General features: G+C 34.3%; 1 protein-coding gene across 4 annotated transcripts in view; it reads left to right on the forward strand.

Annotated features, from left to right (window-relative positions):
* Positions 1-26279, forward strand: part of Rit2 (Ras like without CAAX 2) — a 387859-nt gene that overhangs the window by 50223 nt on the left and 311357 nt on the right. For 3 of the 4 annotated variants that reach the window (XM_021726525.3, XM_021726526.3, XM_005325560.4), the window contains one exon: positions 25244-25300. The exons of the other annotated variant lie outside the window; for it this stretch is intronic. In XM_021726525.3, coding sequence (XP_021582200.1) covers positions 25244-25300 — 57 coding nt within the window. The remainder of the gene's footprint in view (positions 1-25243; positions 25301-26279) is intronic. 4 annotated transcript variants of the gene reach the window in all.

A 26279-nucleotide genomic window follows, 5' to 3' on the forward strand; every position in this document is an offset into this window, starting at 1 on the left:
TCCTTTAAAAAAAATACTTCACATCATCCAATTTAGATCCCAGGAGTCCCTTTCTGAAATTTACCAATCTTTCTAAACTTATTAGCAACACATTTATAAGCTGCCTCAAAAGGACAACTTTGGATTTCATCCTAGAAATCTCTTGAGTTCCCAATTGGATGTGATAGTCATCCTGGCTACCTTCAGGTCCTTCCTTTTCTCCAGAGGGAACATTTGAATTCTGACCCAGTCACACACTCTGGACTTAGGATCTGCACACGTGGACACATGCATCCGGAGCCTGGCTGGAATTTGGACAAGGGGAGAAAGTAAAACTAACTTTCAACAAACGACGAAAACCATGATTTATCACTTCTTAATAGAGAGTTCAGTCCAAAGTCTGCCAGATGCTTTGATATCAGAATGTCACTAAGGGGATAATGATAGAAAATGATGGAGCAGAGTCCAAAATATATTTAGATCACGACATCATAGCAAATATTATTAAAGCAAGTGTGGAGGTTATGTGGTGGATTATATTGATAATTACTGCTGTTAAATGGATGTCAAATGTGAGGAAATTTCTCCCACCGTGAGCTCCTTTCTATGTGGTGACATAAAATGAGGCTGCATCATTTATCATGTTTTAAGTTCAAAATATTTTGATACTATTTAAAGGTCTGTCAGTGGTTGATAACAAGTCCCCTTTTCCTGCAAGCATGTCTCTAAACAACTCACATTAAATAATGAAATCAACACATATTTATGATGTAAGAATTGTATTCACCAAACCACTTTTGGGGGAATAAAAATATAGAATTTCCATCCCCCAGCTTGCTAAATAGCACAGTAAAATACTGACGATAACAGGAAAAAAAATTACTTAGTTACTATTATAGACAAGTAATGCTTACTAATCCCCTATCATCCCATTTAACCCTCAAACCAAGGCAATCCTACACGTGTATTTTTTTTTCTTTTTTTGATACTGGGATTTAACTCAGAGACACTTAACCACTGAGCCACATGCCCAGCCTTTCTTATATTTTATTAGAGATAGGGTCTTACTAAGTTGTTTAGGACCTCATTAAGTGGCTGAGTGCTGGTTTTGAACTTGTGATCTTCCTGCCTCAGTCTCCTGAGCCTTTGGGATTACAGGCATGCACCACTGCACACAGCCATTCACCTATCTTATATACAAGGCAACTATTTATGCTTAACGGAGTCCCAGGAGTTTCCCATGAAGACATAATTATTAGTATAGTGATTTTAAATGCAAACTAAACTGCCTGGGATTGACATTCAGTTTTGTCTCTTGGTAAGTTACCTAAACTCCCTGTGCTTCAGTTTCCTTATTTATAAAGTGAGGGTAATATAAATTCTAATACTGAGGGTCTTTGTCTACAACAGTACAGTAATAAGGTAAGGAAATTGATAAGCAATAATTTAATGTCTAATAAATCAGTCCACGCAGCTTCTGAGGTGCAGCATTGTGATTTAAATGCAAGGCCTCTGCCTTAAGCTCATGACCACTACAACATGGCCACAGAGAAGGAGAGGACAAACACCAGACAGTACTGGTTTTGTGTCCAGCTCCCCATTAAAAGCAAATAGGGCTTTGGCAAGTTATTTGAAACTCTCTGAATTTAATACTTCTCAAATAATAGTATCTATCTGAAAGTAGAATCGGAACTGGAAAAAAACATTAAGTGTGCCTCCACTGATGGGAAGATACAACTGTTATCCCCTGCTCATTCCTGGCCACTCTTCTCACCTTATGGTCAAAAGGCACTTGAGGACCCAATGCATGTATATGATGAGTGACGAGGGAAACCAGAGAACTAACTGTTGAAGGTAAGTACAAGTGATTGAAGATGGGAAGGAAGAAGAAAAATGTAATCTTAGGTAAAAAAAGAAAAAATATGTGCAGATAAGAGATGTTGGGGTAAAGTCCCCAGTGTGGAAAGGAGCAGGCTGATAAGGACACCATTCCTGGGACTAAACAGTTTGATATTTGGTTTCAGGCTAACAGATTAGAAAGACTTTCTGAGTGTCAAATTAGCGAATTTGAAATTGACCCTATACATAGTGGGGATTCGAGAGTCTTATGTGGAAGGCTGTATGAATGTCTCATACAGATCTGACTAAAACAGATCATCATATAAAACTCCCATAAAAAAACTGTGAGTTAGGAAATACTTATCATCTTATTCCAAATTAGATTTTACATCATAAAAATTGCCATATATACCATGATAGAAACAAATAAGCTTAATTAATAAATCATTCCTACAAATAACTTCATTCTTCACATAATTATAATTAAAATTTTCAGAGCATCCATATATCTGTAATGAATTAGTTTCAGGTCTTTTACTCATACATCAAGGCTATATTTAACATTTTAATTATATACGTAATAAAAGTTAATGCAATAATTAAAGGTTGGTGTCACGAGAAGGAAAAGAAATTGATTATTATTTATTAGCCATTGTTGAATTGAAGGGCAATGGCAGCAAAAAAAAGAAAAAGTTTAAGATAAATTCATAACAAAAGTCATATTCAGGAAGCTCTTGTCTGGCTGTATTGCCTTGTCAAACTGGTAGTATCCTGGATATCCTGTCTCTTTTTTTTGTGTCATACAGGGTATGCACAAGCTTGTGGTGATCTGTTTTAGTCAGCGTTTTCACAGCTGTGACTAAAAGACTGAGCAGAACAATTAGAAGAGGACAAGTTTAATTTGGGGCTCACAGTTTTAGAGGTCTGAACCCATAGACAGCTGGCTTCCTTTCTCTGTGTTCAAGATGAGGTAGAACTTCATGACAGAAGACTATGGTGGAGGAAGGCAGCTCAGGACATGATCAGGAAACAGAGACAGACTTCATTGGCCAGATATAAAACATATACCTCAAGGCATACCCGCAATGGCCATCTCCTCCAGCCACACCCTTAAAGCTCCCATAACTCAATCATTTCATCCCTTAATGTTCTTGTATTGTCTCACACATGAGCTTCTGGGGGCCGCCTAGTATCTAAACCATAACATGATCCAAAAAGCCACACACAAAAAATAAATGGAGTCCATAAGAGGGTTCATAGAAACCCCTAGCTTGAAAGAGTAGCACTTTCATCTGGAAAAAGGTGGCTGAAGAGTGTCCTTGAGCCTGTTAAAAAGTTAAAAGTTAAACATATATTTTAGCACCTCTGATTTCCTATTTTGTATGTTAATTGTTAGGCAACTTGGCTTATATTCTTTCAGAGTTAATGAGCTAACTCAAGGAAGCAATAGCAAAACACAGCAAACACTTAATATTCATCTAGACAATTAATTTGGATTTAGACTGAAGGCTAGCACTTAGTTAACACTAAAAAAGATATTCTTCATTTTTTTCTTTTTTTTGTAAATTGTTATAATATTATTTGAAAAGTTTTAAGGAATCGATTTCTGATCTCTAGACACCAAGTTCAATTTCTTCTTAATCGTTCTCTTCCATTTTAAACTCACAACACATTAAATTGAACTTTCCCTATGTTGAAATTCACCTCCTTTCCAAATGTATTCCCATTCATGGGTTCTTTCAGCAAAGGTCACCATTTCATCCGCCCAGAAAAATAACCTTTCCTCACCTCTACATTTAGTCTCCAATTTGTGCAAATTCTCTTCCTTTAGTATTTGTCAGTTCCATCTCCTTCTCCCACCTGTCCTGGTGGAATCTTATGTCAAACCTTCATCATCTCTCACCTCCCTGTCCCTGAGAAGTTTCCTAACAGGTCTCCCTGTGGTTAGTAATGCACTTCACACCTGTATCTTCATTTTTGCTAGTGAATTTTATTTTCAAAATATAAGTCTGATTTTCTCACTTCTATCTAATAAAGCCCCTTCTCAATTATCTGTGGCTGTCAGGAGAAATATTAAATGTTTAATCTAACACAGGGGTGCTCAAAAGTAATACTTCGGATTCTTCTTTCCAGTCTTCATCTGGCCCCTTCACATCTTAGGCGGACCCTGGCTTCCCCTATATTGAATGGCCAGAAATACCTGAATGTGGCAAGTTGTCCAAGCCTTGGAACCTCTGATCATTCATTCCTTTTGCTTAGAAGACTTCTCTAAACTGTACCCCATATGTATTATAAACGATTCATACATATAAACTACTCAGGATTCATAATAACCCTGCCATCTCAGGGAGGTAATTACTCACCTCTGAGATTAGAGTCCACTGTCCTATTCCTTGAAAAAGGAAAAAAGAAAACGATTAATTATTATAACTTTAATGCATCAAAATAGAATTATTTATTCCATTTCTATCCTTTTGTGAGCTTCTTGAAGACAAAGTTTATTTCTTTTAATCCCATGTCCCTAAACATAACAGAATACCTAGCTCTTGTGTAATTATTATTTGGATAAAAGTAAAGGAAAAAAAATATATATATACATATATATACATTCATGTATACGTAAACATTTACATAGATATGTGTGTGTGTATACATATTAACCCTTATGGTTTAGAGTTGAGGAAATTGAGCTAGAGCTGTCATTGTGATTTTCTAAATTAATTGAATATGTCATTATTGCCAATTGTGAGAACTCACCCCTCCTAACACTATTGCTCAATGATCTTTCTATCAAGCTCTGGACAACTTCTAGTAAATTCTTATTATCTCACTGTTTATGAAACTATGGCTGTCTTTGGGATTTCATAGGCCTGGACTGGACTATGAAACATCATATCTGCCAGTGCCAGTTGGTCAGCTATTCTTCATAATTCACTCAACTTTTGACCCAGAGAGCTAGAGAGCCATAGCATTAGTGCTTCAATTCAGAACAGCAAAATGAGAAAACAACTCTAATTAAGTAAACTGAGTGTGTATTCTAGATTCAACCTGTTTTTCAGTTTAGAGTAACATGTGGTTGAAATGTTTTAGAAATAAGTACATTGATTATATTCATTTTCATGGTAACTCATTAATTCAGCAACAATAAAAAAAATAACAACTGGCATTCCCATGATGATACAAGGACTATCAAACAAAGTGTCCTCATGAAAGGCAAACACCAGTAAATAGAAATGTAACATTCAAACAGATGGGATAGCATCATATGAACATATGTGAATTGTGGTTTAAAATTTCATATTCTAGTTAATTTGACCTGAGATCCCAGTGCAATATTGGAAAAGAGAGAATACTTGAATCATTCTAAATTAAAAAAAAAAAGATTTAAAACAAGCCTTGATAAAAAGTTTCATCAAGAGTTTACAATTGTCCAATCATTGGTTTGAATTTCTTTATGTGTAAAGAACTTAGCTTTTGTAACACTTATTTTAATATCAACCCAATAGTGCATATTATTATTAACCTTACTTTCCAAATGAGGCAACTGAAAAACAGGACAAGATACTGATTAACTCTCTTAAGGCACACAACTTGTAAATGTCCGGAAAAATTTCATAATCTTCTAACACTGGTCATTCCATTTGAATGACACTGAGGTGAAAACTCACAACCAAATATCTAATTATTTGAAATATTAATTTCCCAAATTTTGATGCATTCATTTATATTAGTGGCTAGAAATTTACCAGTCTTTATTAAGTATATGCTATGTTTAATGTCATGTTTAATAATGATATTATCAATATCGATGCACAAAATAAACACAAGCCACAGTGCCTGGACTCAGGTTTTAATTCAGTAAATGATAAGACTAACAAACAAACATATTAGAGTATAATTAAAGCAGTGGATTAGATATCAGAGAATCCATCAGTGGAATGGCTCAGACCCAGCTCAATACACCATGTGGCAGTCAGTTCTCCTTCCATTTTACAATGGTGATTCCAAAGGTGAATTAACTTTCCATGGTCAGTCCATACCAGTGCTGTCAGTTGATCACACGGGTTTTAAGTTATGAAGTGCTTTTAGCTACTGGCAATGAATATCTATTTGAAGAAGATGGCAGTTTCTATACCATGTTGAGTTTAAACATTAGACCCCACAATAATTTTTTGGTACTATAGATAAAATTCAGGGACCCTTTAACACTGGGCTATATCCACAGTCTTTTAAAATTTATTTTATTTTTATTTTGACACAGAGTCTTAGTAAGTTACTAAAGTTGGCCTCAAAATTGAGATCCTTCTCCTTCAACCTCCACAGTAGCTGGGATTATAGGCATGCAAAGAATAGAGACAATATAATTTTTTATATGAAACTAAGAATGAATCTCAAATTTGACATCCATTCATAAATTGTCCAAATTTTTTGGCCATGCCCCATTCCAGAGAGATTCTGTGTGGCTTAGCCCTTCTTTCTGGGTTCTTGACTTCAGAATTTGTCATAGAAACTTATTTTTTTCATATTTTTCTTACTTTCCCCACTCATTTGAAGACTTTTGACCACCCAGTCTATAAATAAAGCAATTTTATTTTATTTTTACTTTAATTCCTCTTAGTGTTTCTCTAAAAATTAAAAAAATATATATATTTATAGAAAAAATGCAAACATTGATTGGTGTATAATTTAGGAATTTTTTTCAGATTATTTTTAAATTCACCAAAATATTAAATTCAACTGTCTTACAATGAGTAACTAGAGGAATTGGTACAACAAAATTTACTAAGACTTTATTTATTAAGCAAATAATTAATTTGAATTCCATAAATTGGTATTGTATACAATTAACATATGATGAAAAAATATAAGAGCAATTTTTGGAAAGGAAGAAAAAAAATAAGAGGAAGAAATAAATGGATCATATGACAAGAAAGATAGAGTGGGAAAAGGAAAGATAAAAGGATAGAGAAAAATACTTCAGTACAATACCCATGAAAATATGGCACAGAGAAAATGAAATGATCTGCAAAACTTATATTTAGATAACTTGTTCAAATAGCTTTTCATTTTCTGTAATATTCAATTCTAGACTTTTGGAATATTTGTTAATTTAAGAATAATCATAGATCTTTCCACCTGCTTTAATTAGCCTAGCTTAAATTTTGCTTAGATCAGTGGTACTAAAACTTTTGGTCCCATGATGACCATATAGGCTTGAATATTATCCAGAAAGTGTTTGGTTTTGTAGGTTATTTCTATTGATATACACCATAATATAAGTTAAAACTGAAGGTTTATATAACTAGATTAATTTATTAACAAGTTAAAGTGAATATTAATCTATTAAAATATATTATAGCAAGCCATATGTGGTGGCACACACCTGTAATCCTAGTGGCTGAGGAGGTTGAGGCAGGAGGGTTGTGAGTTCAAAGCCAAACTTGCATTAGGGAGGCACTAAGGAATTCAGTGAGACCTTGTTTCTAAATACAATACAAAAAAGGGCTGGGGATGTGTCTCAGTGGTTGAGTGCCCCTGAGTTCAATCCCTGCTAAGCTATCCCCCCTGCAAAAAAATACACTTTTCAAAACTAAGCAAGGAAAATTATATGAGAAAAATGGCATTGTTTTACTTCTTTTAAAATACTCAAAGACATCTAACATAAAAGGCAATTAGGTTCTTCTGTTTTTGTATTAAGTAGATTCAAGTGTGTTGTGTTGACTGAGTATTTGAAGAAAATCCAGTTGTATAAAAATATGAAGTTGAAAGAGAGAGAACCTCATTTAACCTGTGAAAGGGTATCTCAGATTCCTAGGGTTATTTGGCCATGTTTTAAGAACCACTGTCATAGCCAGTTGCAGTGATACACACATGTAATCCCAGTGGCTCTGGAGGCTGAGGCAGGACGATCGAGAGTTCCAAGCCAGACTCAGCAAAAGTTAGGTGCTAAGCAACTCAGCAAGATCCTGTCTCTAAATAAAAAAAAAATACAAAAAGGACTGGGGATGTGGCTTAGTGGTTGAGTGCAAAAAGGTATGATCTGAAGAAGACCATGGAAAAGTGTGCTTGTTATCCAGGGTATGACACATCCCTGTTTTCAACATTTTCCTCCCTTAATGAAGTAGTTATTGAATCATGAAAGACTGTGTGAGCTAAAAGAAGATAATGTTTTAAAAAGAAGTCCAAGAACCTAGAAGCAATGAAGGAATAGAATGGAAAATTGTAGATAGATAGGAAAGAGCAATAATAGGGGTAGAGGAAAGTTTTATGTGTCCTCCAGTGTCCTTCCAATAAAAAAGCTTATAAAACAACTGACTAGTTTATGCCTAATTCCACAGAGTTCTTAAAAAAATTCTTAGAAATGAGATGGAGAATAATCAAATAAAGAAAAATTCTTAGGTATCATGCAAATATTATAGCGACACATAAATCATAGATATCACACTTAATAATCTTTTTCCAAACCTCTGAAAGAAAGACCTTCAAGTGGAGGTATATGTTGGTGTCCTTTAGTTACAAACACAGTTCTCTGAAATGCCTGTTTTTTCACCGTGGGGTCGGGATCTCAAGAAGAAATAAACTCTCCTTATGGCAAATAAGAAGAAACCACAATTCACATAGTGTTGATATTAATATCTGTGATAACTCCTATCATATGCTGTACATGTTCTAAAACCTAAGAATTTTGGAATAGTGTGCAGTTCCATCACCATTTATGAGAATGAGGGTCCAATAATTGTCTCCATTAATTATTCTCTAAAAATGGAGGTAGAGGGAGAGATGTATTTACATATGTTGGTACAAGTATGCAGAGCATCAGCAGTATTTCATTTACCTAAGGAGATGTGGTTTATTGTCAATGATAAAAGACTTGAAGAAAGATTGGTGAAAATGTCTATTTGTGTTCTTTGTTTCATTGAGTACAAAATAAACTGTCAGCATAAAGCAAATAAGTAATGACTGGTAATATTGAGTTTTAATATCCATTCCCTTTTTTGGTATCTCATCAATCACCCTTGAAAATCAGTCAGTGAAGATGAATAGAGTTTTTAAAGTCCTGAAAAGCACAATTTCTTTCTATCAGCAGTGGGTTTATGGGACAGGACAAGAAAATACCAAAGCAAGAAAGAAGATGCCACAGAACTAGAGACACTCAGGCAAAACACCAGTCAACTCCCTAGTTGAACTCTGTTCCCCCAACCAAAGGGTTCCATTTCCTATTTTATCCCACATTCCCCAATCAAGCCCTCCTCTACATCCATCCTCATCCCATGTCCACAAACATGTAAGAAGATGAAAACATACCAGGGCTTTACTACTTGTTTTATGAATTAATGAACAAATTAAATGACATTCTCAGATTGCCAGAATGTCTTTCCACTGTGATGATTTTAATCTAAGATTATAATTGATTCTGAAAATTGAACTTTTGGATAATTTGGGCATATGCCTGACTCAAGTAATTTTGTGAATCCTGATGTAAATATGTTGAAGTATGCTTCAGATTTACAAGGCACCAGACTCCAGACTACCAGAGCTAAATGCCCTTCTAAATGTCAGTTTCATAGATGGTTAGAACCTGTAATACCCTAGAGAAAACACAAGAGAACTCTTTTCTTGTTAGAAGTGCATTAATAAGGAGAAAGAAAGATGGCATTAAAGTGGGATTAGGATATCTGTCACGCCATTTCTTAATTCAGCATTGTTTTCAGTCTAACATAGGTTCAACAATTTCCAGTACTAAAAATTGTGAAAATAATTAAAACATCTTTAACAAATTCCATGAAACTCTTATTTTATCACCACTCTTAAACTCTCCCTATTGCTTTGATTTTAGAAAAAACATCCAACACCTGCTTGGGGGCAATCCTTGTGGATGGCCATCTCAGTCTCACTCAAGGGGCTCAGCAAGTGATTACAAACCATCACACTGTCATTTCTTTGGGGTATATTCTCCTTGGGAAGGATTCCATGTTATGGATTCTTTTGATGCTATTTCTGACCTTCTTTCAATGCATTTCAGAAAAAGTTTGTAAGTGTAGTGCTGATTGATAGAAAAATAAAAGATCAGTCATCATTTGTTCCTTTGCGTCAAAAGATAATTTTAGACTTATTCATTTAAAAAAAAACACACTGATTGTATATACAGGAAATGTTTTTGATATGCTCATGATTGAGCATAAGTTTTCAATTAAGAGAAAGAATGAATGAGAACCAATTAGCACAATAGAAAGAGTCTTATTTTGGGGTCCTATGACCCATCTACTTTGATTCTTTGGTGGCTCCCTAACCCTGATCAAGATTATATACAGATTTATTCTAAAATATTTTTGTTAAGTTGCTCCACCAATGAAAATTTTAAAGATATGTGACCTAATTTTCATTATTTTAGACTGATACATAAAAATTTCATTCTAAATTTAAAAAGTTTTAAAGAGTATAATTTCCAGCTTATGTTAAATAATGAAGTCTCAAAAATAATCAGAAGTATACCCATTATTATATAAAAACATATTAATTTAAAATCCACTATTATCCCTTTTTAAAATATACATTAAAAGATCTGTAATAGTCAAAATACTACATTTTTTTCCTGTACTATTTGGAAGTTTTATGTCCATTTGATTCCTCCCACAGAATTTCATCTTACTGTATTTTATATTTTAATAATGATCCTGTAATACTTGACTTTTTGTATAGCTTTGTCACCCCTTCACATACTATTAATGTGTACATGAATGTGTTTTTTTCTCCAAATTTTCATGTCCTAGAATGTAAGTCCTAGAAGGCATACGCTTTACATGTGTTGTTCCTTGATTTGCCCCAAGCATCTAAGCAGTGTCTGGTACATAATAAATACTTAGTATTAAATGAATGAATGCATGAGTGAACACCAACAAGGGACATGGGAATTCCAGGAAGAAGAAATGGGTTCTGACTTAAATTCAGTGCTGAGGGTATGTATCCCAAAGAAGGCCCTGTGTGAGTAGTTACCTGAAAGTGTAAGAGAGCGAAACATGCAGGTGTATCTGAGGGAAGAGCTGTCCAGGCAGAGATAACAATACCAGCTGAGACTCTTCCTTGGGCAGAAACATGGCTGAGACTTACGGAAAACTCCCAGGAGGCCTGTGTGACTGGATCCCAATGATTGAAGTGGTGGAGAGACAAAACACCAGATTCTATATAGATGAGGAATGGATAATGATGGTGATAATGACAATGAGAAGAAGAAATAGTCTTAGTGTTTAATCTGGAAGTAACTTCGAGTCACTGTTCTTCATCCTTCTTATTTTCCAGACAAGAAAATAAACACATAGAGTTTAGGTCATTTTTCCCCAAGATCCCACAAATATAATCATAAGAGGGAAATAGTATTAAACCTTAGTGACCAGTCTCAGTCTCATCATTCCTATTTCATGGACAGGCCATCAATCCTACAGGGAAAGCCATGATTTGCCATCCTTTGTCACTGTGATATGAGATTGTATTATTATCCTAAATGCTTCTGTTTAGTACTTTCCATAAATATCATATTCCTTTTGGAGAAGTGGGAGTCGGTAGGAGAAATAATAACCAGTAGTGTGATTTTATGTAGTACTTCAACTGTTTTGTTTTTGAGTTCATAAAAAATAACTCCTTCTTTTTACAATTTATCTTTTTCATAACTGACAGTCTCTGCCTCTGGCCAAATATTACTGACACTCTAAGTAGGATGATATATAATATTGTCAGATTTTTCAGAGTGGTAAATGTGATGGTTTAATACTGAATTATGCAAAACAAGAAGTAGTTGGTTTAAATTTAACTTTAAAATGAAACAGTAAATTATGAAAATATCTGAATATTAAAATGAAAATTTAAATTAAAAAAAAATGCCCATGGAAAAAGAAAATCTAAACAAAACATGTTTGCTTTAAAAAAAATGATTGTTGTTAATCTCTTACCACTACTATTGCATGGACATTTAAGATTCTTTGAACATTATCTATTTTACGTACTTAATGAATATTTTATGAAGTCTTGGGAGACATTACATTTACATACCATGTGTAAACTGTATGGCCAACTAATAAAGAGAAAGGGTTTTGATATGAAATACATCAGATACTTCATAATGAACTTTCAGTTACTTTCTGGCAAATGTTCCTTTCTATGGTGGGGAAAGTATTCTTGCCTCCTATACAGCAGTTACCACTAACGATAATAATTCTACAAATCAAATGACCAGGGCTATTTGAGTCCACCAAATATTTTCAGCCCTAATTACTTTCACTAAGATTAAATTGAGTGACTGAATTTTCTGGTCAAATGTCCTCTCTAAACATAAATGTTTTGTACTTTCTTTGTATCCATAAAGGCAGTAAAATACAACTGTCATAAAAAGAAGCATTTACGAACATGGAATGGTTCAAATATCCTGTCACTATTTCTTTTTTGAACTTTTTTGTGATGGCAGTTGACTTGAAAAAAAAAATATATTGATCATTTCAGATATGCTCCCGTCTGGAGAACTGATTTTTAAAAATTACCAAAGGGTACATAGATTTTCACCATGTAGAATGTAGCAACCCTGGAAATCTAAATAAGTATTGTTTCTTATAATAATTTTTGAGCTATTCAGCAAAACTTAAAAATGTGTTATATTTATAAAATTCAGAAGGATTCTGCATGGACTGTAGTGAGAAACAGAACACTAAGACTAAGTTAATGTTTCAGGAGATGATTCTTCTTTTGGGGAGGAAGAGTGTGCAATTTTATTTTACTTCATTGGAAATGTTCACATTTTTTTGAGCCTTCTTTTCCCCATATGTAGATGTCTGCTATGCATTTACCAAACCCATTTTCTTTTTCCTCCTGACATACATCCATGCCTCATGGCAATTGGGGGAAGCCAAGTAACTGAATTCTGTTAACTGTGTATGGAAAAAGTAATGTACAATATTTATATAACTTTCCCTAAAAATCCTCCATATAATCCTCCATATAATCCTCCATGCATTATCTCTCACTCTTATGCCAATTGTTGTAAAGAATCCTGTGGAGACCTTGAATTCTGAGTGGTGGGAGACCCACTTGATGAAAGAATCCTAGACCCCAGAAAGATTCCATGGGACAGTGCTACTACATATCCATGCCTGTTCCATGCTGCATTTGACATGAGTGCAAAATAAAGAACAGTCGTAAAGACATATAAATTTGGTTTCAGCCTTTGCATCTGTATTAATAAATTCTCTTTCAAACTTGGAAAATAAATTTCTGATACTTTCTATTTGTGTTAGGCACCTATTTCCATCAATCTCTTCCCACCTCATGTTTACACTCGAGTACAACCTGATTTTCTAAGGTAAGAGGATTGAAATGCATCTTGGACCCAATACATTTGAAATATTCCACCTATTAATTTGATGTGCCCAATTTCAAGCACACTGAATGTCTTATGGATGGACTTGTAAACACAATTTTCTTTATTCAAAGCAGTCTTGGCCAGATTATGATTAAGTCTTGACCTTTTGTATACTTTGCCTTCTTACACAAATGAATTTCTAATCATCTAGTCGAAGTAATTCAATGCACAAATATCATTTGGAAGATAAACTAAATATACTATGTTTAGGTCATTTTTAACCTAAATTATCCATGAGAAAAATTACCTGCTCTTTTATAGCATTAAGTTTCAAAGACCTACACATCACAAATTTTATTGACTTATTCTTCCATATTGAAATTTAATGATCAGTGATATATGACTAGGAGAATATTGTTGGCCTCCTAAATCATGTTTCGCATATATCTTGCCACAAAGCCAAAATATCAACAAGGAGTATAAATAAAATCACATATGATCCACACTGTGAATATCAGTCACCTCTAAGGAAAGAAATAAAATTGAATTCCAAGTGAAATTCTGCTGCCCTTACAAGTTTATAGCTGTGGAGTATGAGAAGAAAGATTGAAGACTCAGAAAAAGAGACAGGAACATGAGGTACACAAATAAACTACAGATATAAGCATCCCCAGGAATGGAAATCCAATGCAAACAGACAACAATACGGACAATCATCCAGGAACTTTCTGTTTCACAGCAGTCACAAGATGTCAAGGACTGGGGTGTGGCTCAGTGATAGAGCTCTTGACTAACATGTATGAGGCACTGGGTTCAATTCTCATCACCTCATAAAATAAACAAAATAAAGATCCATTGAAAACTAAAAGAATAAAGACAATAAAAATATATCACCATTGAACAGGACCAGAAATGAAATGACCATCTCTTTCAGAGAGTCAGAAAATAGAGTAGAAAAGGGTAGTTCATCTCAAAGTTGGGGCAGTGAAGGGGAAGATGGGATGGCAGAGAAAATTAAAGATCTTATTGAAAAGAAAGAAGATTTAAAGAAAGAAAGAAACAAGAAATGTAACGCCCGTCACCACTAATATCTGCCAATATTATGCAATTTAAAAAAATGCACATTAGTCATCTAACAGAAGAAGGCATTCTTGATCTAGTAACTCTGGACTTCCAATATATAGGAACAGAGAGGGAATTAAACAAATATGAAACAAAACTACTATAAGAAGAAAACCCAAAGTTATAAATCAGTATTTTGAAAAATAACAATTTTTCTTCAAATACAACAACCAGTGAAATATAACACAAGAATATTAACTGAATCCACTATCTTCGAATAATCATGTAAAGATCAAAAACGTAGAATCAAAAATTTAAAATCGGAGAACAGTAAATAATTTTTAAAAGTGTATTAAGAAGATGAGAATTGAAGTAAAGGCCAAAACCATCTCAAAAATTATATCTATAGTAAAATAGTTTGGGATGAAAAATCAAGAGATGTTAAGGAAGGCAGAAAAACACCCACAAGAGTGATTATGTGATCAATAATGTTTTAAAACAAGTAAAATATGATCACTGAAAGTATGTTAAAAATGGTACCCAAGATTCAGAATTAGAATCTTAAAATAAAAAGCAAAAAAATACTACCAGTTAAGAATTGAAAAGGGATTTCTATTTGTCAACCAATAGATAAAACAGAAAATACAAATAGAAATTAGAAAACATCTGAAAATAATCTTAAAATATATAGGACACATGCACAGCAGATATCAGAGGACAATTCATATTGATATAAGCTTTATCAGTCAGAATTAAAATATGCAACTGAGTTAACAAAAAAATCAAACCTAAGGAAACCAACATAGAAAAAAAAAGACAAAAGCAGGTAGACAGTGAAAAGAAAACAACTGAGTAGAAAAACAATAATAATAATTACAGAAAAATCAAAGAAATACATAAATCCTTAGTTAATTTATACAAATAATATAGGAAAATAGTAAACAGAAAATTATAAATAGGAAATTACTATTGACACTATGGAAACAAATTCTTATATAGTTCCATAAATCCTTAAAAATGTGATTTAAAACCTAGATGCATAAGTTTTTTTAGTAATACTACTGCCTAAAGTTCTGCTTAGTAAAGTTAGATGGCTTAACAGACCAAATAAGCTCAGACTAGATAGAAAAGTTATAAAGGAACTACCACTATACAAAAGGAACCTACCTGGTCCATATGGTTTCATAGGAGATTCTATTAAAATGAAGTATTAATGAATGAATGAATGAAGCCATGACTATGGATAAGATAAATTGAGAGTGAAGATAAGAATTGGAAACTATTTCTATTTCAGAGGTTATGATACTAAGGAACTCCTAAAAATTACGAAAAAAAATTGCTCAAAATACTAATTAGCAAGGGAAAGGAGTTTGAAATGAACCTATAAAAATCAACGTCCTTTATATAAGAAAATGATGACAACTCTAATGGTTCATTTTGATATGAAGATTCAGTGGCTAATCCCAGTTACTTACCTGATTCACACACATAATTATATTTGGTCAAGACTGTATAAAATACTTCATAGGTCCCTCAAAATGCTTGTAATGATCTCCTATCATCCCATTTCTTCATTAGCATTCTTATTCCTGGCTAATATCCAGGGCCTCCTGCTGAGTTTGAGGACACAGTCTCTGAGATGTCAACTGCACAATATAGACTGGCAATGATTTTGACTGTGGGGGAAGGGTATCTGATAGAAAATCCTGTTTGCCTCTCCTGCTTATCTCCCATGAAAATGTTCTTTATAAATGCATTTCCAACCACAGGGCAGCCTCTCAGAGTCATTCCTATGCTCTGAAGTTTCTTTAAATAATCAACTTGAAATACACTAAAGAATTACATTTTGGGTGAGTTATATTACAGTCCCACATAAGTGTTTAAGAGAGCTTCTTCAAAAATTGTTTTATATATTATCTCCCTAAAAGAAAATGGCTCTTAAGTGTCCCAGAGGGCAACCATTTTGTGAAACACAAAGAAACTTTTACAAATAAACCTTCCTAAAATTACCTTTTGAAAATTTGGAACAAAGCTCAGCTGGCTCCCTTTTTTTTTGGTTCTGTCTCAGTGGTAGGTCAGAGAATTTGAGAATTGAAGGGCTTTTTCAATTATCTAATAAACAGCAGGTTTCCATTAAAGCACAAACTCAAATCATCTAAATAATATGCTACTTGTTCTTCTAAATAACTATATGTTGGTTTTTTCATTCTCAACTTTAATATGCAAGTGTATTGATCAGTCCTTAAAATACTTGTATGTGTATCTTTTCCTTAATTTTGTTCTAATTTCTTCTGTCTCCACAATTCCTTTCCAAATATACAGTATTAAAATTGAGCCACAATTAAAACAATGTTTGCTATTGCTTCTTGGTAGCTTCCATAATGATTATTTACCAATGGCTGGTAGACAACAGGTTAAATGAGTGAATTGAGTTGTGTGATGCTCAAGCAGAGCTATTGGCCATTATTATTACTGCTTAAACAAAAACAGAGCTGTACAGCAATTAAAGAAGTAAAAACACACTTTAATCAGGAACTATTACAATAGAGGAAGGAAGAACCAAGTATAGAACTGGACTCTTCCAAATACAACAAGAACTACTTAGGGACTTATAGCCAATGAGCAGGATGGGGGTCAGTGGATGAAAAATTAGCAAGAAGAAGCATTTGGGAGAACTAGGGAGGATTCTGGTTAAACCGATTTAATGAGATTCTTGTTGAAAGCAAGATGTTACGTAGAATATGGTAAGGTAGAATAATCTGATGAGATATAAAGGGTGGTGAATAGATGTAAAGGTTGGGGATTGCTCTCTAAACTGGTTAAGCAGTTCTTGCTTAAACTGTGTTATCCAAAAGATAAATACAGAAGACCAAAATTTTAAAGTTAGGTGAGAAGAGGGTTCAGAGGAAGTTGAGGAAATGCTGGTCAAGGATTGAGGTTTGTTAAGTATATCAGCAGAAGCCAGAACATGAATGTTGTTCTCAGTTACAGGATTAAGTTTTGCTTGTGGATGAAAAGCACTTCAGAAAGTCTGTACTTTAGACTTCAGTCTGTGATTCCAGACTGAAGAGTAAGGCAAGCATGGTTTATGAAAGACCACATATGCCAGCATGTCATATTAGACATGTCTTTAAATAGCTGTTGACATGTAAATGACAAGATTTTTTTATGATGATTCTGGTATGATTATGAAAAATATAATGGGAGAAAAAACCATATTTACAAAGAAAACAGTGTTGAGTTTAATACAACAGAGGCTTTGAGAAGAAATGCAAGATTCTGAACTAGGTAATAAGGAAAGAATCAAGACATATTTGAAAGATATTTTGGAGTGAGGTATAGTAAAAAATTGACATGTTTGCATGAAGAATAGGAAAGTGAAAGGATCCAAAGATATCTTTAAGATTTTAGTCTAAATAATTGATTATCATAAGATGAATACAGACTCTTAATCATATTAGTGAATGGGTATATTTCTCTCTATTTTGAGTGAGATGTAGTGAGAACATCCTCATCTTAGTTTTAACTTTATGAAATCTAAGCTATTGTTGGAATTGAGATGACTAAGCTAACTGGTGAAGATGAGGCCAGGCTTCTGACCTCTGTGTTATAATTGGGAACAAAACAAAACAAAACAAAAAACAACAGGTGACAGAGAGATAGTGACAACTGCAATTTTAAAGCTCAGGAAATACATACACAGATACACATATGGAAAGATCCCAGTGAAACCCATTAGTTTTCATAATTAAAAATTGTTAGAATTATTAATTCTACCAAAGATGAAAAAAGCTAAGGAGAAAAAAATCCAAATGATTTTATTTTTATTGGTTTTATTTTTTAAATACATGACAGTGGAATGCATCATAATTCTTATTACACATATAGAACAATTTTTCATACCTATGTTTGTATATAAAGTATGTTCACATCAATTCATGTCTTTACACATGTACTTTGGATAATGATGTCTATCACATTCCACCATCCTTGCTAATCCCCTGCCCCCTCCCATTCCCTCCCACCCCTCTTCTCTATCTAGAATTCATCTATTCCTATCATGCTCTCCCTCCCTACCCCACAATGAGTCAGCCTCCTTATATCAGAGAAAACATATCAGTATTTGTTTTGGGGGATTGGCTAACTTCACTTAGCATTATCTTCTCCAGCGCCATCCATTTACCTGAAAATGCCATTATTTTATTCTCTTTTATTGCGGAGTAAAATTTCATTGTGTAAATATGCCACATTTTTTATACATTTATCCACTGAAAGGCATCTAGGTTGGCTCCTCAGTTTAGCTATTGTGAATTGTGCTGCTATAAACATTGATGTGGCTGTGTCCCTGTAGTATGCTGTTTTTTAAGTCCTTTGCGTATAGACCGAGGAGAGGAATAGCTGGGTCAAATGGTGGTTCCATTCCCAGATTTCCAAGGAATCTCCATACTGCTTTCCATATTGGTTGCACCAATTTTCAGTCCCACCAGCAATTTATGAGTGTGGCTTTTTCCCCACATCCTCACCAACACTTACTGTTGTTTGTCTTCATAGCTGCCATTCTGACTGATGTGAGATGGTATATTTGAGTTGTTTTGATTTGCATTTCTCCAATTGCTAGAGATGATGAACATTTTTTCATATATTTGTTGATTGATTGAATATCCTCTTCTGAGAAGTGTCTGTTCATGTCCTTGGCCCATTTATTGATTGGGTTATTTGTTCTTTTGTGTTTAGTTTTTTGAGTTCTTTATATACACTAGAGATTAGTGCTCTATCTGATGTGGGGGGGTAAAAATTTGTTCCCAAGATGTAAGCTCTCTATTCACCTCACAGATTGTTCCTTTTGCTGAGAAGAAACTTTTTAGTCTGATTCCATCCCATTTATTGATTTTTGGTTTTAATTCTTGCAATATAGGAGTCCCATTAAGGAAGTTGGGGCCTAATCCCACATTATGAAGATTAGGGCTTACTTTTTCTTCTATTAGATGCAGGATCTCTGGTTTAATTTCTAAATCTTTGATCCATTTTGAATTGAGTTTTGTGCATGGTGAGAGACAGGGATTTAATTTCAATTTGTTGCTTATGGAAATCCAGTTTTCCCAGCACCATTTGTTGAAGAGACTATCTTTTCTCCAATGCATATTTTTTGGCACCTTTGTCTAATATAAGATAATTGTAATTTTGTTGGTTAGTCTCTGTGTCCTCTGTTCTGTATTATTGGTCTACCAGTCTGTTTTGGTGCCAATACCATGCTGTTTTTGTTACTATTGCTCTGTAATATAGTTTAAGTTCTGGTATAGTGATGCCACCTGCTTCACTCTTCCTGTTAAAAATTGCTTTAGCTATTCTGGGTCTCTTATTTTTCCAGATGAATTTCATAATTGCTTTCTCTATTTCTATGAGGAATGCCATTAGGATTTTGATTGGAATTGCATTAAATCTGAATAGTGCTTTTGAAAGTATGGCCATTTTGATAATATTAATTTTGCCTATCCAAGGGCAAGGTAGATCTTTCCATCTTCTAAGGTCTTCTTTGATTTCTTTCTTTAGGGTTCTGTAGTTTTTATTGTATAGATCTTTCACCTCTTTTGTTGTTTCCCAAGTTTTGTTTTTTTAATTTTTTTGAGACTATTGTCAATGGATACTTTTCCTCATTTCTATCTCCGAGGGTTTGTCACTGACATACAGAAAAGCCTTTGATTTATGGGTTTGATTTTATAATCTGCTATTTTGCTGAATTCATTTACTAGTTCTAGAATTTTTCTGGTGGAGCTTTTTGGGTCTTCTAGGTATAGAATCATATGGTCAGCAAATAGTGCTAATTTAAGTTCTTCTTTTCCTATACATATCCCTTTAATTTCTTTCATCTGTCTAATTGCTCTGGCCAGTATTTCAAGGACTACGTTAAATAGAAGTGGTGAAAGAGGGCATCCCTGTCTTGTTCCAGTTTTTAGAAGGAATGCCTTCAATTTTTCTCCATGTAGAATGATGTTGGCCTGGGGCTTAGCGTAGATAGTCTTTATGATGTTAAGATATGTTCCTGTTATCCCTAGTTTTTCTAGTGTTTTGAACATGAAGGGGTGCTGTATTTTGTCAAATGCTTTTTCTGCTACTATTGAGATGATCACATGATTCTTTGAGTCTAATGATGTGATGAATTACATTTATTGAATTTCTTATGTTGAACCAACCTTGCATACCTGGGATGAATCCCACTTGATCATGGTGCATGATCTTTTTGATATGTTTTTTGTATTCAATTTGCCAGATTTTTATTGAGAATTTTTGCACTATGTTCATAAGAGATATTGGTCTAAAGTTTTCTTTCTTTGATATGTCTTTGCCTGATTTTGGGATCAGGGTGATATTGGCCTCATAGAATGAGTTTGGAAGTGCTGTCTATTTTTCTATTTCCTGAAATAAATTGAAGAGTATGGTACTAGTTCTTCTTTAAAGGTCTTGTAGAACTCAGCTGTGTAACTGTACAGTCCTTTTCTTGGTTGGTAGACTTCTGATGGTGTCTTCTATTTCATCACTTGATATTGGTCTGTTTAAATTATGTATATCTTCCTGATTCAGTCTGGGCAAGTCGTATGACTTAAGAAATGCCTTCACTATCTTATATTTTATTAGAGTATAAGTTTTCAAAATAATTTCTAATTATCCTCTGTATTTCTGTAGTGTCTGTTGTGATATTACCTTTTTCATCGAGTACGCTGATAATTTGAATTCTCTCTCACCTCTTCATTAGCATAGCTAAGGGTCTGTGAATTTTATTTATTTTTTCAAAGAACCAACTCTTTGTTTTGTCAATTTTTCAATTGTTTCTTTTGTTTCAATTTCATTGGTTTCATCTTTAATTTTAATTATTTCTTGCCTTCTACTGCTTTTGCTGTTGATTTGTTCTTCTTTTTCTAGGGCTTTACGATATAAAGTAAGGTCATTCATTTGTTTATCATTTGTTTATTATTTCTTCTTTTAAGGAATGAACTCCATGCAATGAACTTTTCTCTTAGAACTGCTTTCATAGTGTCCCAGAGATTTCTATATGTTGTGTCTATGTTCTCATTTATCTCTAAGAATTTTTTAATCTCCTCTTTGATGTCTTCTGCAACCCATTGTTCATTCAGTAGCATATTGTTTAGTCTCCAGGTGTTGGAGTAATTTTTATTTTTTATTTTGTCATTGGTTTCCAGTTTCATTCCATTATGATATGATAAAATACATGGTAATATCTCTACATTTTTGTATTTGCTAAGAGTTTCTTTATGGCATAGTATATGGTCTATTTTAGAAAAGGATCCATATGCTGCTGAGAAGAAAGTATATCTGCTTGATGCAGGTTGAAATATTCTATGTATGTGAGTTAAGCCTAAGTTATTGATTAGATTATTGAGTTTTTATTCAACTTTTTTTTGAAGATTTATCCAGTGGTGAGAGAGGTGTGTTAAAGTCACCCAAGATTATTGTGTTGTAATCAATTTGACTCTTGAACTTGAGAATAATTTGTTTGATAAACATAGCTGTACCATTGTTTGGGGCATATATATTTATGATTGTTATTAGCAGGTTAATCCATATCAGTAGATTCATTAATTATTAATTAAAGCTTTAACCTAATCAATACATGCTTATAACTTGAATGTCTTAAATTGGTGTCTTCATTTGTTTGGGGCACTTTCTTCCCTTGTCTTTTCATGTTGTTCGTGTGTCATTTTTTCCAGCTCTGTGGGTCTAGATTGTTATTGTTATTACCCTGTTTGTAATGCTCTTGTAGAGTTCCAAGATCTCTCCTTTGCAGGGAAGGACAATGCTAACAGATTCCAATATCAACAATTTGTTGTTATTAAGATGTTTACACTATAGTCTCAATGTACAGAAATGTTGGATTACATTATTATCTAAAATAAAATCAGTAGTTTTGTAAAAAGGTTTATAGTTTCTGACAGTGGAGAATAACCTGGGGGTAGAGCTTAGGATGATATGCTGAGAAGGTAGGATGTGAGGATATAGAGTCAATATATCTTAGGAAGTTTGAAGGAGAAATCTAATAAAGAGGGTTAGTAGCAAGAGAATAGATAGGAATTAATTTAGGGTAGGCAAGTACGTGGGAAGACAGTAGAGTACATAAAACAAACACACATATGTATTTAGAAAAATACAGATGTTAAGACAGTAAAATTTGGAGAAGGAAAGAAAAATGAAAGAATAAAAAGAAAAAGAAAAAAAGGGCATATACAATACCTCTATATTATATTATTGAGATGACTCAGTCCTCAAAGTCCTCTTTCATGTAAAGGTTTCACATATGTTGGGGATGTGAGGGCCGGAGGATGAAGCAGTAGAAGGGAAAAAAGAAACAAGCCAATAAACCAACCAACCAACCAACCAACCAACCAACAACGGAAGAAACCAGGGTTGTAGCTAGCTGTAGAGATCCGTATCTTTCCTGCTTCTCTTCTCATCCTGTAGGTGGCATTGTCTATTGCAAGCTGGTATCTCTGCCCTTAGGATGGTAGAGGTAACCAGGGTGGGAAGACTGGTCCTAGCACAGGGTGCCTGGATGCAGGGAGTGGAATACACCAGTCCCCTGCAGAAAGACTGCACCTCTGGGTCTCTAGAGAAAGAGAGAGAGAAATTTTTTTTTCAATATTTATTTTTCAGTTTTCAGTGGACACAACATCTTTTTATTTTATTTTATGTGTTGCTGAGGAATCAAACCTAGAGCCCCACACATGCTAGGCGAGTGCATTACCACTAGAGCCACATCCCCAGCCCCTTCTGGGTCTCTTTTTGGGACCACTTTGCCTGGAGATTTCCCAGTTCCTGGTCTCTCCCTCTCCCCCAGCAGTTCCCAATTGAGGATACTCTACCACAGGGCTCCTGTGGGCAGCTTCCTGGTAGCACTGCACACCTGTGTAGGGCAGCTACTGTGTTGGGTTTGGCTGCTGGGGAGGGGGGAATGTTGGAAACCTGGTACCTGGCTGCTGGAGATCTGATCTGGGAACTACCCTAGCTAAATGGCAAGAATGTTGAGTCAAGATGGTGGTGGTCTGCTTTCAGCACCAGGGTGTCTGGTGAGATGGAGAGAGTCTGGTGAGGTGGGGGGAGCCAGGAAATGGTGTTGTACTGTGGGTAGATAGCAGCTGAATGTCCTGCGTGGGAGTGAATCGAGTCTTGGCGATCTGCAGGTGTGTTGATTGGTGATTCTGCTAAGGCACTCCACGAGTCTTGCATGGATTGGAACATTGAGGCTTTGAGTCCTGCTCCCATGCCAGGCAACCTACTCTAATGATGAGGCCCAGAGACCCACATGAGATCACAGTGCTGGTGATTTCTGCAGAGAGCAGCTGGATAGGGGACCTCGAACACTCTCGGAGATATAGTATTCCTACTAGGCGAGATCTGAGGGTCTGTCTGCGCAGGTACAGGGTGGCTCACTCCCTTTCTTCTGCCATCTTGGATTGGATCCAAGAAATTCCCAAATGATTTTTAAAATATGTATCTAATATCTGAAACCAACAAAGATGTAGCTTTCAGTTTATATTCCTGAAATTCTCAAAATTCCTAAGGTTGTCTGTAAGGAAAGTTGATTTGCATTTCAAAAATTTTTCCAAAGCTGCCAAATTAACACTTTCATATAGAGACACCCTTTGAGGACTCAAAAACAGGAGGAAAACAACCATTGAAGTGTACACAGAAATTTTCTTCCACTGGGTCAGGTTCTATTTCTTTGCATTTCTCAACAAGCAAGTGCCTTTTACATGTTTGTTGAATTTAACTGAGTGTTCCCTGCTCTGAACATTTGCTAAAGTGTGAACATACTGTTAAAGAGAACCAGAGCTAGACAATACAGTAGTGAAGGCAGTAAAGATAGATTATTTTCAGGAACTATTGCTATAGAGAAGAAAAGGGATTTAAGTATAGAACTGGGCTGAATTCTGAATATAATAGGACTAACAGGGATTCACAGGCAAGGAACAGAGTGGGAAAGAAGGAGGAGGAGGAGAGGTTGCTTCCATAGATAGAAAATTACCAAGAAGAGACATCAAGGGTAGGAGGATTTTTGCTAAGCTGATTTAACAGGGATTCTTGCTAGGCCAGGGTGATCAGAAATGATTCCCTGTGACTGACTTAGTAGGGTTCTTGCTACAACTAAGCTATGCATACCCTGCAGGGTAGAAGCAAGCACAGGGCCAAAGTTGAGGTCAAGTTAAAAAAGAATTCAGCAAATCTCTACTCAAGAGTGGTTAAAGAGTCTTTGTCAACATACATATTGCTTTTTTTTTAAATATAGTTTGTTATTTAATTCAAAGGTCCCTTGTCTCCTAACAATGAAAAATCACAAGGAAATTCTTGAAAACAGAAACACTAAAAGTATTTTACATTTTAAGGTTTGTAAAAACCATGGAGAATTTCTTAAATTCTCCATGGTTTTTAAGTAGTGAAAAGGCATAGTAATTAACATGAATTAGACAAGATAAAAGTGACTGAAAAAAATTTAACTAAAAAAATTAATTATGAATAAAATAATATCATCAAGAATATAATCAAAGGATGATAACTATAATGTATTATAGCTTAAAGGAACACTAGAGATTATCTTCTTATTTTACAATGAGATACTTGAGTCCTCCAAAACATACAGATCTTTTAGTGGAAACATCACTCTGGTTATTATCAATTGTTTAAAGAGAACAAGCCAAGAGGGACCTACAGCTAGCTTATAGTCTCACTATATATATCAAGAGCTTCCTAATTTTCACTCCAATTCAATTCTAGTGGAAATACACTCAAAATTCAAATATATTTATACTAGAGAAATATCTGTCATTATTTGCCTTCTTTTCCCCCTTAAGAACTTTGTCTAATTATCATTTTGTGGCTCATATAATCAGTCACTCACATAAATATGTTTTTCACCAGAACCTATTAAAAAAGATTGGTGAACCAAAGTGAATGAGTTATTAGTGAATTGGTGATTTTTTTTATTAAATTTAAACTTATTTTTATTTTCAGCAATGACAATGCAGTTTATCAGTCATCAGTTTCCTGATTATCATGACCCCACTATAGGTGAGTAAAAATCTCTTTTCCCCTCAGTCCAAATAAAGACACTCTAAATAAGTAGCCTGTTGATGTTGATAATGACTTTGAAGAATAAATAATTGAATTTATTGTATTATGAACATACACACATTGTGTAAGTTTTCATAATATTTGTCTTTATATCTTGTAACACACTCTAATAATTTTTCTATTATTATTCTGTTAAATGATGGTTAGAATCCATTAGGTTGACCTTAGGATCCACTAATGGATATTTACTATTAGAGAAACTGACTTGAAAAACTGTTGTCTAGTTAATATAGGTGACATAATTATATAGGGACTTGGTAATTTACTTCCTGTTTACCAGTCTCTGAATTTTCTGTTGTAGAATTAATTAACCATGTTAATGGCACATTTGGAGAAGTCATTAGATGACATAATTCAAAATATTGTAAAAGCTCCCAATTCAGCCAAGTTTTATTCCCTTATGCAGTTTTCTCTCATAATGCAGTACAGAAGCATTTCACTGGGAAAGATTTCTCATTCATTCAAAGTAGGAAAAATGTCTTTAAAATTGCTTTATTCATAAAGCTATTTTAAAGAATAGATTGAAATTTTTCTAGCACAGTTCAAGAAAGTCATCTTTGCCTAGAAACACACCAAGTGTTATTTCCCAGAGAGGGAAGCCTAGATCTCCAGGGCCCTTCATGGTTAATTCCTTGACTCTTGGAGGGTGAGCTCCAGTAATGACTCCCCATTACTTACCTCATTTATTTCCTCAATTTTCATATGTCTTGTCCTTGCCCCCTGCCTGGGGATAATATCCTCTAGTTTCCATCTGCTAATCAAGGAATTTCGATTTAAAATACATAAAATATTATCCTATATATAATGCTCCTGTATTTCTTCCTGTGGGTCCTAGAGAATATTTGCTTGAATACTATACTGAAATGAAGAAAATGCATGAATTTTTAAATGTATTATAATTCATTAAGATCTCTTC

The sequence above is a fragment of the Ictidomys tridecemlineatus genome, chromosome 13 (genome assembly GCF_052094955.1).
Source record: "Ictidomys tridecemlineatus isolate mIctTri1 chromosome 13, mIctTri1.hap1, whole genome shotgun sequence".
NCBI lineage: Eukaryota > Metazoa > Chordata > Mammalia > Rodentia > Sciuridae > Ictidomys > Ictidomys tridecemlineatus.